This window comes from Eleutherodactylus coqui, chromosome 7 (genome assembly GCF_035609145.1).
Source record: "Eleutherodactylus coqui strain aEleCoq1 chromosome 7, aEleCoq1.hap1, whole genome shotgun sequence".
NCBI classification, from domain to species: Eukaryota; Metazoa; Chordata; class Amphibia; order Anura; family Eleutherodactylidae; genus Eleutherodactylus; species Eleutherodactylus coqui.
This window is the reverse complement of record NC_089843.1, coordinates 94,987,853-95,002,278: the sequence shown is the minus strand read 5'-3', so window position 1 is coordinate 95,002,278 and position 14,426 is coordinate 94,987,853. Positions and strand designations below refer to the sequence as shown.

General features: G+C 51.5%; 1 protein-coding gene across 7 annotated transcripts in view; it reads right to left on the bottom strand.

Moving 5' to 3' along the window:
* PCM1 (pericentriolar material 1) overlaps positions 1-14,426 on the bottom strand; it is a 116,820-nt gene that overhangs the window by 77,184 nt on the left and 25,210 nt on the right. For all 7 annotated transcript variants that reach the window (XM_066573411.1, XM_066573413.1, XM_066573414.1 and 4 more), the window contains exons 5-9: positions 4,267-4,444; positions 3,800-3,909; positions 2,583-2,787; positions 651-840; positions 29-208 (exon numbers count right to left, since the gene is read on the bottom strand). In XM_066573411.1, coding sequence (XP_066429508.1) covers positions 29-208; positions 651-840; positions 2,583-2,787; positions 3,800-3,909; positions 4,267-4,444 — 863 coding nt within the window. The remainder of the gene's footprint in view (positions 1-28; positions 209-650; positions 841-2,582; positions 2,788-3,799; positions 3,910-4,266; positions 4,445-14,426) is intronic.

Here is a 14,426-nt window from a genome sequence, read left to right as displayed (position 1 = left end):
AAATGAGCCAGTCTGAGAATATTTTCACCTGATGTTAATAAGTGGCTGATTCACTTCCTGATCAGATTCAATCCATGAGTCCTCAGTGTCTTCTTCCTCTTCTTTAGTGTTCTCATTTACAGCATCAGTAATCATATCAGAAGTCTGTTCATAATATCGGACCAAATCTCGCAGCTCGTTAAGCCGCTTACGAACTTCTTTCAACTTCCTATATAAAAGGAACTAAAATCAATTATTGTACAAAACAAGACAGACATATCGGACTGGGGCTACACGGCAACTATCTCTGCGACACATATCATCACTTGACTAAAAATATGGTCCCGCTACATCACATTCTTGTGTAAAATTATGTTTAATGTTAAGGACACATGCAATACATAATCTCTTCTTTCCTTATACCCCAGTTTCTCAAACCCACATGGTATTTCATACTGTCAGCTCATGAAAATATAAATATATACAGTCTATTAAATGGCAACACAAGTTTGCTGTACTAAAACATACAAATACATCGTTACTAGAGATGAGCAAGCACGCTCGTTTAAGGCGAACAGTACAGGTGAACAGTATTGGTTGTGGTTACTGATTTTAGGTAATAGCTGCTGCTTAGTTATGCTGTCATGAGTAGATGATGGTACAGTACATACTTCAGCTTCTCTGCAGGGTTTTGGTTTTCCTCATCTTCACTGCCATTCATGGAAGCTGCTGCTGCTGCAGCTGTTGCTCTGGCTGCTGGACTGCTTGATGTCCGTTTATCAGAAACTTGATTAGTAGACGAAGTGGAACCAATGCTTCTTTGAACTGTAACCCTGCGGGGAGAGTCTGTAGAACCTACAACTGAAAGATAGAACCACCACATAACAAGAAATACAGAAAATAAGACAAATTGATAGCACAGATTTCACTTAGGTTCTTGGCCTATAGGTTAACAGAGGTTGTCCGGGTCTGAGGACTGATGATCTGTCCACAAGATAGGTCATTAATAGCTGATATGCAGCGGTCCTCCACCCTGGACTCCCACTAATGATCTCTTCGCTGGGTCAGTGTATTGTGCCAGAACTCCTCGGCTTTGTACACTTTACAGAGGCCCAGCTCCCATTGAAGGGAGCCTTCCCTGCAATACCATGACAGGCTGATATAAAGTGCATCTTAGTGGGGATAATGCGGCAGCAGACTCTGCCAGCCATTAATAACTAATCCAGATCTAGAAAAAAGTTAAATGAAAAAATAAAATAACTCTTTTGCTTTAGCCTCATTGTATTTTATGCTATCCTGCATGTCCACCATTGAACAGTTCATATACAAATATCAAATTTGCAGGGTTAGTAAATCAGTAAACACCGCGTTACTTATTTTGCACTAATGTGAAATGAAGGCTGAATTATACGTCAGAGCAGCAGGTCATTAATGGAAAATAGTAACTTATTTTTGTCAGCCATAGACTCAGCCTAAATGAGTTTACCAATCTCACAAATAGACTTGGGCACCCCGCACACGGGCGGATTTGAATTGTGGAATCCACAATCGGCACCCACGCGGATGATCTGCTGTTGAAGTCCCCCACAGGAAAGAATGAGCTTCCGCAGCTCCATGCACACATGTGGATTTGAAATGCTGATTACGCAGGTGGAAAATAAATCGCAGCATGCTCCATTTTAGCACGGGTTACGTGCAGACAAGCTGCATTGTTCTCTATGCAAGGATTTGATCCACAAACCCTCTCTGCCATGTGCAGGCAGCCTTAGTTGCAGAAAATATGTCAGATATCTGTCCCATAAATGAGAACAGGGTTTGTAAAAAAAAAAAAATTAGCATGGAGCAAAAACATCTGTAAGATAAATGATGTGGTCTTACGGCGGCCAAATTTTCAGCACCAAGTAAAATGCTGTTTTTTCTACTTCAATTTAGTGAAAGGGACTGTTGAAAAGATAACCGTTCTAGAATGCAAATCATCAGAGTTTATTGCAAACTCCAAAGGCCCTTTTACGCGGTCAGCCCTGAGGTCGTCAGCACTCATACAGAGCATTGAGACTGAAAGACATCGCTGGCTTCTCACTCAGTGCTTCACCTTCTATGTGAAGCACTGAGCAGGGAGCGTTTACACACAACGAGAAGACAAACTCTGTGATAGTTTTTTCACTGAAAGTCAGCAATAAACAACCGCGAACCAATAGTGAGCAATTCTTTTCCTTTACACTGAACAATTATCGCTCAAATTCGTTTGTTTTAAAGAATTCTGAATGATAATATTTATGTGTAAATGGGCCATAAGACAGTAAGCAGAATTGTGTTGCATTGCAAGACAGTAGTAGCTACGTTAACGCAGGATTAGTACAATTATCTACAGAAATAAAACGTATTTACATAGCTCCACATATATATGGAATCTTTAAAACTCTACTCAAAAAGGTGGATGTACACGTTAAAGGGAACCTGTCAATACCGAACAGCATCATAGACTAAGTTATGGTGCCGTTAGGTGAGGTGATGTAGAGTCATTCCCTCATGAAACATTATGTTGCTGTTTGGTGGTATCAGGTTCTGGTTAAACAGTAGAATTGACATTTTAATATACTTACATGCAGTGTTATTCAAATGGTGATCCTGTAGTGTATGGAGTTCTCCCAGTATAGAGTCCATTTTTTGTTTCACTCCAACTTTACTAAAAAGGGGACCCCTCTCTTCTGATGGAAGTTCTGATATAGAGGAGTTCAAACTTTGAGAAACCGCTGTTGTAAGTGACAAGCTTTCCGCTTGTCGTCTGTTATCTGGAACTGGTGGACTCTGAAAGTAAAATCAGAGGAAAAAAAAAAATCATTAGAATATAGATGTTCCAGACAAGAATTCAATGGGTTACACCCCTGATACTTCACAGGTTTAAAAGTAATACAAGCAAGTTGCTGGCATTTCAAAGCATTGCAGATGTATTTATGAACATTTAAAAAGAACAGATTTAGCAAGTTAAATTCTCAAAACTAGACTGACGCAATATTCGCTATGTTTTCCTGCATGGCATCGCATTGCAATGCTATGCAGGGGGGGCAAGGGAAAAAGGGGGGGAAAAAAAGGAAACGCAGCATGTCCTTTCTTTTTGCGATATCACCACTGCGATCCCCTGCCACAGCTGAGACAGCTGCCTGGGGGCGTTCCTTTAGCCCCGCAGGGATGCACGGCTGTTTCCATGTGAAAACGCCTTGCTTCAATGAGTTTCCACATGGATTGCGAGTGAGAAGGAGCCCTGACTCTCCCTAGCGGCCCTGTTGGCTGAAGTACAACAGCGCCGCAAAAATTTAACATAGCAACTTTGACCTAGACTGACAGGTCACTCAACGTATCAAACTCGGGGGGGTAAGAAGGTGGGGGAGAAAAAAAGTCTGTCTTATAGAGCGAAAAATACGGTAAGTTAGAGTTCATAGGACAGGTCTCAAGGAATCCAAGGATGTGCTTTGCATACTTAACAGGCTTCCTCCCTATTTCTGCGCTGTCAGCCAAGGAAGTCAGTGAGCTTAACTCTTCAGTCAATTCACTTCAACTCCTATAGAGAAAAGTGTATGCACACGCATTAACTGACAGAGTCACACTCACAGACCGAGTGCTGACTTCCATGGGTGACGGCGCAGGAACGGCAAGTTAGGTACATACAATGCAAAGCACATCCCTGGACTCCCTGTGGCCAGTCCTATGAGTACCATAACTTAGTTAAATCCTTCATATACTTGTCAAAAAACAAGAGGATATATTCAACTAAAATACATGAAGATAAAACAAAAAAAAACCAAAACACAAAATGCAGTACCTGAGCATCATGCAACTGGTTGTGAAAGCGTTGAATAAGGTCATTCAGTTCTTCATTCAGCTCAGATGTTAAACTCAATCCAGACACGCTTCCTGTAGTTTCTGTGACAACTGATACAGTACAAAAAATAGAATAAATAATTAGACAGCTTATTTCATCTGAGTAAAGTTAAAACTTAAATGGGTATTCTGTTTAAAACAAGTATGTATAAATTGCATTATAATCTTAAGGACTCAACTAAAATTGTCATCCTCTGAAAGTAAACCATGTGTCGTCCCATTAATGGGCTATTCCCATTGTATGACGGGATCTGTCATTATTTTCTTATGGGCAGGGTTCAAGCTGCCAGGAGCTCCAACGCTGCAGACAATGAATGACAGTTTTTTGCTGTATAGGGTTTCTCCCAGCCATCTGTTGTAGCTTTATTTAAGAAATGTAATCACTCTTTATTTAACAAATCCACCTACCTGATTCATCCATAACAGCAATCGCTTGTTCAGCCTTATGCTGTAAAGCAAGGAGAGCCGCCTGCCTTCCCTTCAAAGCTCTGAGTTGCTCTTGTTGCTGTAACATCCTCGTCAGAAGTGCATGCTGCTTTTTCATATTTTTCAGTTCTTCCTTGGCCTCCTGCTGAGGATCTATCGCCTAAAGATAAAATAGTGATCGATTACAAAATATATAAATTTGAAGCATTATAGGTCCATCAGGTCAAGACATATAGAGGCACTATCTAGGCAATCACATTTTGCCTAAATTTGTATACACATGGGGTTAAAAGAAATCTTACATTAAAAAAAAACACCACTACTCCTTGCCCAGTCAAACCCGAGAACTATATACAAGGCCCTGTTCACACAGCAGATTTCATGTCAAATCCAAGCAATTAAGTTTCACATTTGTTTTAATGGGAATCTGCTACATACATATACTATACTGATTTTTTCCACACATGGATTTGAAATAAACGTGCGGAGGAAGAGACCCAAAAATGGACGACATGTCACTTCTCAATGCAGATTTAGCATCAAGTAAGTTCACACATTGATTGGCCCCACTGATAAAGGGCTAACCCAGTATGGATCCGTAGCAATCGTATGTGCAAGTCCACGACTCATCTTCAGTTTTCTGACACGGTTATAAGGCTGATCCAGGTTGGATTTTTTTTCTACGGAGATTCCACTGTGAAGGTGGCTTTGGTGGCTGGGATGACCGAGGGGCAGTATGGGGCGGCTGGGATGACCGAGGGGCAGTATGGGGCGGCTGGGATGACCGAGGGGCAGTATGGGGCGGCTGGGATGACCGAGGGGCAGTATGGGGCGGCTGGGATGACCGAGGGGCAGTATGGGGCGGCTGGGATGACCGAGGGGCAGTATGGGGCGGCTGGGATGACCGAGGGGCAGTATGGGGCGGCTGGGATGACCGAGGGGCAGTATGGGGCGGCTGGGATGACCGAGGGGCAGTATGGGGCGGCTGGGATGACCGAGGGGCAGTATGGGGCGGCTGGGATGACCGAGGGGCAGTATGGGGCGGCTGGGATGACCGAGGGGCAGTATGGGGCGGCTGGGATGACCGAGGGGCAGTATGGGGCGGCTGGGATGACCGAGGGGCAGTATGGGGCGGCTGGGATGACCGAGGGGCAGTATGGGGCGGCTGGGATGACCGAGGGGCAGTATGGGGCGGCTGGGATGACCGAGGGGCAGTATGGGGCGGCTGGGATGACCGAGGGGCAGTATGGGGCGGCTGGGATGACCGAGGGGCAGTATGGGGCGGCTGGGATGACCGAGGGGCAGTATGGGGCGGCTGGGATGACCGAGGGGCAGTATGGGGCGGCTGGGATGACCGAGGGGCAGTATGGGGCGGCTGGGATGACCGAGGGGCAGTATGGGGCGGCTGGGATGACCGAGGGGCAGTATGGGGCGGCTGGGATGACCGAGGGGCAGTATGGGGCGGCTGGGATGACCGAGGGGCAGTATGGGGCGGCTGGGATGACCGAGGGGCAGTATGGGGCGGCTGGGATGACCGAGGGGCAGTATGGGGCGGCTGGGATGACCGAGGGGCAGTATGGGGCGGCTGGGATGACCGAGGGGCAGTATGGGGCGGCTGGGATGACCGAGGGGCAGTATGGGGCGGCTGGGATGACCGAGGGGCAGTATGGGGCGGCTGGGATGACCGAGGGGCAGTATGGGGCGGCTGGGATGACCGAGGGGCAGTATGGGGCGGCTGGGATGACCGAGGGGCAGTATGGGGCGGCTGGGATGACCGAGGGGCAGTATGTGGCGGCTGGGATGACCGAGGGGCAGTATGTGGCGGCTGGGATGACCGAGGGGCAGTATGTGGCGGCTGGGATGACCGAGGGGCAGTATGTGGCGGCTGGGATGACCGAGGGGCAGTATGTGGCGGCTGGGATGACCGAGGGGCAGTATGTGGCGGCTGGGATGACCGAGGGGCAGTATGTGGCGGCTGGGATGACCGAGGGGCAGTATGTGGCGGCTGGGATGACCGAGGGGCAGTATGTGGCGGCTGGGATGACCGAGGGGCAGTATGTGGCGGCTGGGATGACCGAGGGGCAGTATGTGGCGGCTGGGATGACCGAGGGGCAGTATGTGGCGGCTGGGATGACCGAGGGGCAGTATGTGGCGGCTGGGATGACCGAGGGGCAGTATGTGGCGGCTGGGATGACCGAGGGGCAGTATGTGGCGGCTGGGATGACCGAGGGGCAGTATGTGGCGGCTGGGATGACCGAGGGGCAGTATGTGGCGGCTGGGATGACCGAGGGGCAGTATGTGGCGGCTGGGATGACCGAGGGGCAGTATGTGGCGGCTGGGATGACCGAGGGGCAGTATGTGGCGGCTGGGATGACCGAGGGGCAGTATGTGGCGGCTGGGATGACCGAGGGGCAGTATGTGGCGGCTGGGATGACCGAGGGGCAGTATGTGGCGGCTGGGATGACCGAGGGGCAGTATGTGGCGGCTGGGATGACCGAGGGGCAGTATGTGGCGGCTGGGATGACCGAGGGGCAGTATGTGGCGGCTGGGATGACCGAGGGGCAGTATGTGGCGGCTGGGATGACCGAGGGGCAGTATGTGGCGGCTGGGATGACCGAGGGGCAGTATGTGGCGGCTGGGATGACCGAGGGGCAGTATGTGGCGGCTGGGATGACCGAGGGGCAGTATGTGGCGGCTGGGATGACCGAGGGGCAGTATGTGGCGGCTGGGATGACCGAGGGGCAGTATGTGGCGGCTGGGATGACCGAGGGCAGTATGTGGCGGCTGGGATGACCGAAGAGCAGTATGTGGCGGCTGGGATGACCGAAGAGCAGTATGTGGCGGCTGGGATGACCGAAGAGCAGTATGTGGCGGCTGGGATGACCGAAGAGCAGTATGGGGCGGCTGGGATGACCGAAGAGCAGTATGGGGCGGCTGGGATGACCGAAGAGCAGTATGGGGCGGCTGGGATGACCGAAGAGCAGTATGGGGCGGCTGGGATGACCGAAGAGCAGTATGGGGCGGCTGGGATGACCGAAGAGCAGTATGGGGCGGCTGGGATGACCGAAGAGCAGTATGGGGCGGCTGGGATGACCGAAGAGCAGTATGGGGCGGCTGGGATGACCGAAGAGCAGTATGGGGCGGCTGGGATGACCGAAGAGCAGTATGGGGCGGCTGGGATGACCGAAGAGCAGTATGGGGCGGCTGGGATGACCGAAGAGCAGTATGGGGCGGCTGGGATGACCGAAGAGTAGCAGTATGGGGCGGCTGGGATGACCGATACCGAGCAGTATAGGGCGCGGCTGGGATGACCGAAGAGCAGTATGGGGCGGCTGGGATGACCGAAAGAGCAGTATGGGCGGCTGGGAATGACCGAAAGAGCAGTATGGGGCGGCTGGGATGACCGAAGAGCAGTATGGGGCGGCTGGATGACCGAAGAGCAGTATGGGGCGGCTGGATGACCGAAGAGCAGTATGGGGCGGCTGGATGACCGAAGAGCAGTAGGGGCGCTGGGATGACCGAAAGAGCAGTATGGGGCGGCTGGGATGACCGAAGAGCAGTATGGGGCGGCTGGGATGACCGAAGAGCAGTATGGGCGGCTGGGATGACCGTAAGAGCAGTATGGGGCGGCTGGGATGACCGAAGAGCAGTATGGGGCGGCTGGGATGACCGAAGAGCAGTATGGCGGCGGCTGGGATGACCGAAGAGCAGTATGGGGCGGCTGGGATGACCGAAGAGCAGTATGGGGCGGCTGGGATGACCGAAGAGCAGTATGGGGCGGCTGGGATGACCGAAGAGCAGTATGGGGCGGCTGGGATGACCGAAGAGCAGTATGGGGCGGCTGGGATGACCGAAGAGCAGTATGGGGCGGCTGGGATGACCGAAGAGCAGTATGGGGCGGCTGGGATGACCGAAGAGCAGTATGGGGCGGCTGGGGATGACCGAAGAGCAGTATGGGGCGGCTGGGATGACCGAAGAGCAGTATGGGGCGGCTGGGATGACCGAAGAGCAGTATGGGGCGGCTGGGATGACCGAAGAGCAGTATGGGGCGGCTGGGATGACCGAAGAGCAGTATGGGGCGGCTGGGATGACCGAAGAGCAGTATGGGGCGGCTGGGATGACCGAAGAGCAGTATGGGGCGGCTGGGATGACCGAAGAGCAGTATGGGGCGGCTGGGATGACCGAAGAGCAGTATGGGGCGGCTGGGATGACCGAAGAGCAGTATGGGGCGGCTGGGATGACCGAAGAGCAGTATGGGGCGGCTGGGATGACCGAAGAGCAGTATGGGGCGGCTGGGATGACCGAAGAGCAGTATGGGGCGGCTGGGATGACCGAAGAGCAGTATGGGGCGGCTGGGATGACCGAAGAGCAGTATGGGGCGGCTGGGATGACCGAAGAGCAGTATGGGGCGGCTGGGATGACCGAAGAGCAGTATGGGCGGCTGGGATGACCGAAGAGCAGTATGGGGCGGCTGGGATGACCGAAGGAGCACTATGGGGCGGCTGGGATGACCGAAGAGCAGTATGGGGCGGCTGGGATGACCGAGGAGCAGTATGGGGCGGCTGGGATGACCGAGGAGCAGTATGTGGCGGCTGGGATGACCGAGGAGCAGTATGTGGCGGCTGGGATGACCGAGGAGCAGTATGGGGCGGCTGGGATGACCGAGGAGCAGTATGGGGCGGCTGGGATGACCGAGGAGCAGTATGTGGCGGCTGGGATGACCGAGGAGCAGTATGTGGCGGCTGGGATGACCGAGGAGCAGTATGTGGCGGCTGGGATGACCGAGGAGCAGTATGTGGCGGCTGGGATGACCGAGGAGCAGTATGTGGCGGCTGGGATGACCGAGGAGCACTATGTGGCGGCTGGGATGACCGAGGAGCACTATGTGGCGGCTGGGATGACCGAGGAGCACTATGTGGCGGCTGGGATGACCGAGGAGCACTATGTGGGGTGGACGAGGAGCACTATGTGGCGGCTGGGATGACCGAGGAGCACTATGTGGCGGCTGGGATGACCGAGGAGCACTATGTGGCGGCTGGGATGACCGAGGAGCACTATGTGGCGGCTGGGATGACCGAGGAGCACTATGTGGCGGCTGGGATGACCGAGGAGCACTATGTGGCGGCTGGGATGACCGAGGAGCACTATGTGGCGGCTGGGATGACCGAGGAGCACTATGTGGCGGCTGGATGACCGAGGAGCACTATGTGGCGGCTGGGATGACCGAGGAAGCACTATGTGGCGGCTGGGATGACCGAGGAGCACTATGTGGCGGCTGGGATGACCGAGGAGCACTATGTGGCGGCTGGGATGACCGAGGAGCACTATGTGGCGGCTGGGATGACCGAGGAGCACTATGTGGCGGCTGGGATGACCGAGGAGCACTATGTGGCGGCTGGGATGACCGAGGAGCACTATGTGGCGGCTGGGATGACCGAGGAGCACTATGTGGCGGCTGGGATGACCGAGGAGCACTATGTGGCGGCTGGGATGACCGAGGAGCACTATGTGGCGGCTGGGATGACCGAGGAGCACTATGTGGCGGCTGGGATGACCGAGGAGCACTATGTGGCGGCTGGGATGACCGAGGAGCACTATGTGGCGGCTGGGATGACCGAGGAGCACTATGTGCCGGCTGGGATGACCGAGGAGCACTATGTGGCGGCTGGGATGACCGAGGAGCACTATGTGGCGGCTGGGATGACCGAGGAGCACTATGTGGCGGCTGGGATGACCGAGGAGCACTATGTGGCGGCTGGGATGACCGAGGAGCACTATGTGGCGGCTGGGATGACCGAGGAGCACTATGTGGCGGCTGGGATGACCGAGGAGCACTATGTGGCGGCTGGGATGACCGAGGAGCACTATGTGGCGGCTGGGATGACCGAGGAGCACTATGTGGCGGCTGGGATGACCGAGGAGCACTATGTGGCGGCTGGGATGACCGAGGAGCAGTATGTGGCGGCTGGGATGACCGAGGAGCAGTATGTGGCGGCTGGGATGACCGAGGAGCAGTATGTGGCGGCTGGGATGACCGAGGAGCAGTATGTGGCGGCTGGGATGACCGAGGAGCAGTATGTGGCGGCTGGGATGACACTGGAGCAGTATGTGGCGGCTGGGATGACACTGGAGCAGTATGTGGCGGCTGGGATGACACTGGAGCAGTATGTGTGGCTGGGATGACTGAGGAGCAGTATATGGCGGCTGGGATGACTGAGGGGCTGGGGGGGGGAGGCAGTATATGGTGGCTGTGATGACCAAGGGGTTGGAGAGTGGAGGTGCGGGAGCAGTATATGGTCGCTGTGATGACTGAGGGAGAGTAGAACCCCCATCATTCATAAGTATGTAAAGTAAGCTTATATCCCGTTCTTTTACAAGAGGAATGGCATATACAGCAATTAATAAACTGATTTTTAGAATTGTCCCAAGTCTGAAAATCAATATATAAAGAAATTGCTGTGTATCCGATTCTTTTGGGACTCACACAGGTTTGTGACGCATATTTTTATGCAGTTCATAGCAAATACGCACATATATGCGTATTGGTTGCATATGTTAAATCCCAACATCCCATATTTATGTCTAACAAGCGGCAAATTAAGACAACGCTTTTTTTTACCTCACATATGTAAAAACACAGGTCTAAGTGGCCCAATAAAAAAAAAAATCAATAGGCTTTGCGTGAGCCCTTATGGTGGGGACGGGGGAAAGTGTTAAAAAGAAAAATCAAGATTCAAAATTGAACATCAAGAAAAGATTAAAAAAAAAAAATACAATTGAGATTTTAAAATTGTAGGTCAAATCTCACATCACGTATGTGCGGCATTTATATGCAACGTTTCTAAGCAACAGCGGGAAATAAAAAAATAAAAATGAAAAACCAGCAAGCCTACGCATGACAGCAGTCAAAATCATTGCCACACGCTGCAATGCATCGACTCACACAGCAGTAAAATGCTGCGTTATACCACATGCTTGTGTGAGCTCAGCCTGAAACTGTAATCCATGCCGCACAACATGAAGTGCTACTCATTTCCCTGCTATTCACAGCCAGTCTTTCACACTTTGTGGAAGTATTGATGTCAGGATGTGAACATTTGTGACACTAAACTCCCTAAATTGTCCTTAATTTGCAGTCAAGTAAAGTAAGATATATTTCCTTTACTCAACAATTTGGTTTGTTAGACTTTTCCAACTTAAAAATATGAAAGATAACTTAGGCTGGGTTCACACACAGCGGTTTGCAACGGAAATTCCGTCCGAAATTTTGCTGCAGCAAATCCGCCTGCAGCCGCTAATCCTGGGTTTAGCCAGCCATCTGGACGAGATTTGTCAAAAATCTCGTCCACATGGGACAGCCAATCAGTCGCAGCAAAGCCGGCAGAGGCCGCCGCCGCGGTGCGCATTCCCCGGCCGCAGCATGTCAATTTTTTTTCCCGTTGCGGGCGTGCTCTCCTCTATGGGAGCACTGTCCGCAACGGAAAAGCATGCGGCCAAGCAGCTCCAAAACCCACAGCTAAGTGCCACGGGTTTTGAAGCAGCACTTTCCCGGCTGAAATCTTGCAGTTTTTCGCTGCAGCCAAACCGTGAGGATTCCGCCCTGTGGGAACCCAGTCTTACAATATAACGATACATTGACAGCTATGGCAACTTAATTACCCGTTCCAAATGTCACCACCGGCTGTTTCTATTGTGTCCAGTTCTGTGAACATTCCAAAGTTGCTTCTCTTCCGGCTCCACTGAATGTATTCCTGGCCTGGTAAGTCTGCTGCCTCTGAAGTTGCAGCGTCTTCTCTGCTTGTCACACAATATCCTGAACAATTGCAGCAAAGCCGGCTCTCTCACCTCTTGCTCAGCATCTCCTCTCATAAGCAAAGATGCTAAAGCTCTAAAAGACTCAGACTCCTCAAGCAGGGATCTATTCGCAGGTATTATTGTATCTTGACGCCACCAGAAGCTAGGGGTTTGACAGGGCTTCCCCATGGAGGAACGCCCCTGTCACACCCCTAGCTCCCAATTGGCTGAAAAGCTTAAGGTCCTAGAAGGTCCTACAATGGATTTGGGGCAGAAGCACTGTGGCATGTAAGGGAGCCGCGCTCCCTATGTCTTACCCGCCGCTGTGCTCCAATGCTGTTACCCACCTGAGTCACAGTCCGTCGCTGTTGCCTGCCTGCTGTCCTCATCCACTCTGCGGAGGACGCATGTCACGGACTGTCCCGCGCCGTTGTGGTTTCCTAGCTGTGGTCCTGCAGTCTGCGGTCGCTAGCTGTCAGTGTCTGTCCCCCCCCCCCCCCCCTGGCGTCGTGGCCTCCCTGCTGCCGCCCACGCTGTGAAACTGACAGCGGGGATGGAAGGGGGGCAGCTTGTGGGCCGCTGCCGGAAAAGCCACTTCACGGCACTGTGGCCTCCCTGCTGCTGACCCCGCTCTGCGCTTAAACACAGGGGGGAGTGACGCCTTCTGGGGTGCCGGTGGGGATGCCCCTTGCAGCTGCGCGGCCGCTGCCTGCATTGAAAAGAAATGGAGCTGCCAGGACCTGCAGTCGAGCCAGCACTGCAGCCAATCACGTACAGAGGGCGGCACTCCCCTGTCAACCTGGTCTCCACCAGGACTTCCTGGTGGCGTCAAGATACAATAATACCCTCCCCGCATACCCAGTCAAGCAGAGAAAGAAGCAAAACTTCTTTCAGTATACGTCACACCACCGTGGAGCAAATACAGAGGTGGAAACAATAGAAACAGCTGATAGTGCTAATCTTATATTAGTCCTGGAATATCTGGAGGTAATAAACGTAAATGTATAAAAAGAGGTTTAAAATTATGGGCTGCATTTTAACTATACAAAATATTCATCAAATGACAATCCTTTTAATTGCTTCTCATTCAAAACAAATTGGCAACAGGGCCAAACTAAGGAATAAGGATATCATAAAATGGTCCCCTTACTCAAGAGCCCTCTCCTCTGAGCCAGTTCCCATAGAACCTGGCCCAGGAAGATTACTGAACCATTACCCATTTGTTAAGCCCCATTTATACAGGGCGACTGTTGGGCAAACGATGCCTGACACTCGTCCCTGCATGTTCTCGCTCCTGTGCTGTTGCACAGGAAAGAGTATCGCTGGCTTGCAGCGGGGTGGCTGGAGATTTCACTCCTTTGTCTACCCCGCCCCTCTCCATTCACTTTAACAGCGGCCGTTTAGTACTGAACGGCTGCTGTTTGCACTGAATGATCATCATTCAGAATTTTAAGCTGCATAAAATACTGAACACTGATCATTCAGTACTGAAGGCCGCTGTGATAAGTGAATGGAGAGGGGCAGGGGGAGAGCGGGGAGAGAAATCTCCTCCACATGCCCCGCTGCAAGCCGATGATACTCACTCTTGTGCAACCGCACAGGAGCGAGTACATGCGAAAACGAGTGTTGGGCATCGTTTGCCCGACACTCATCCCGTGTAAATGTGGCTTTAGATTTAGCTCTGTGTACCATGCAGCAGCCGGTTTCCAGTAGTCAAACCTACCTACAGAGCTAAATGATAAAAGGCTGAATATCTTCAGCTGCCACTATGTGACTCTTTAAAGAGACCCTGTCACCACCTCTATGCCACGCTCTCTGAGGGCAGCATTAGGTAGTGACATTCACGCTGATCAAAGTGATTGGTGCTCCCATCTATAAAGTAGTTTGTCTGAAACAAACATTTTATTAGCAGCGGCAACACACCGCATTACAGAAATTTGCGCTTGATAAACAGTCATGAGTTGCAGATGAGGCCCACTCCACCCTCCAGACACTGATTGACAGCTGTTCTCTATCCATAGTAATAAGCAAAAAAATACATTATCTGTAGCAGAAAACCTAAACTAAGCTTCAATTGACATACAAATAAATTATAAAACAAATCTGCATAATTTTGGACCCATTTAGATAAGAAAAAAAAAAGGTGTGCCTTTTTAGAACATACAATGTATATAGATAGTCTACACATCTTTGTTAAGATGCCATGTTTTCGTCATGTTAAAAAATCCAACAAAGAGGAATCATTTCAGATTTCCACCTTGATTGTGACCCATAATCTGTACAATTCGATAGGAAGACAAACTGAAATACTGAAATCTTCTAGGGTGGAAAAAAGAAAAAAACCGAAA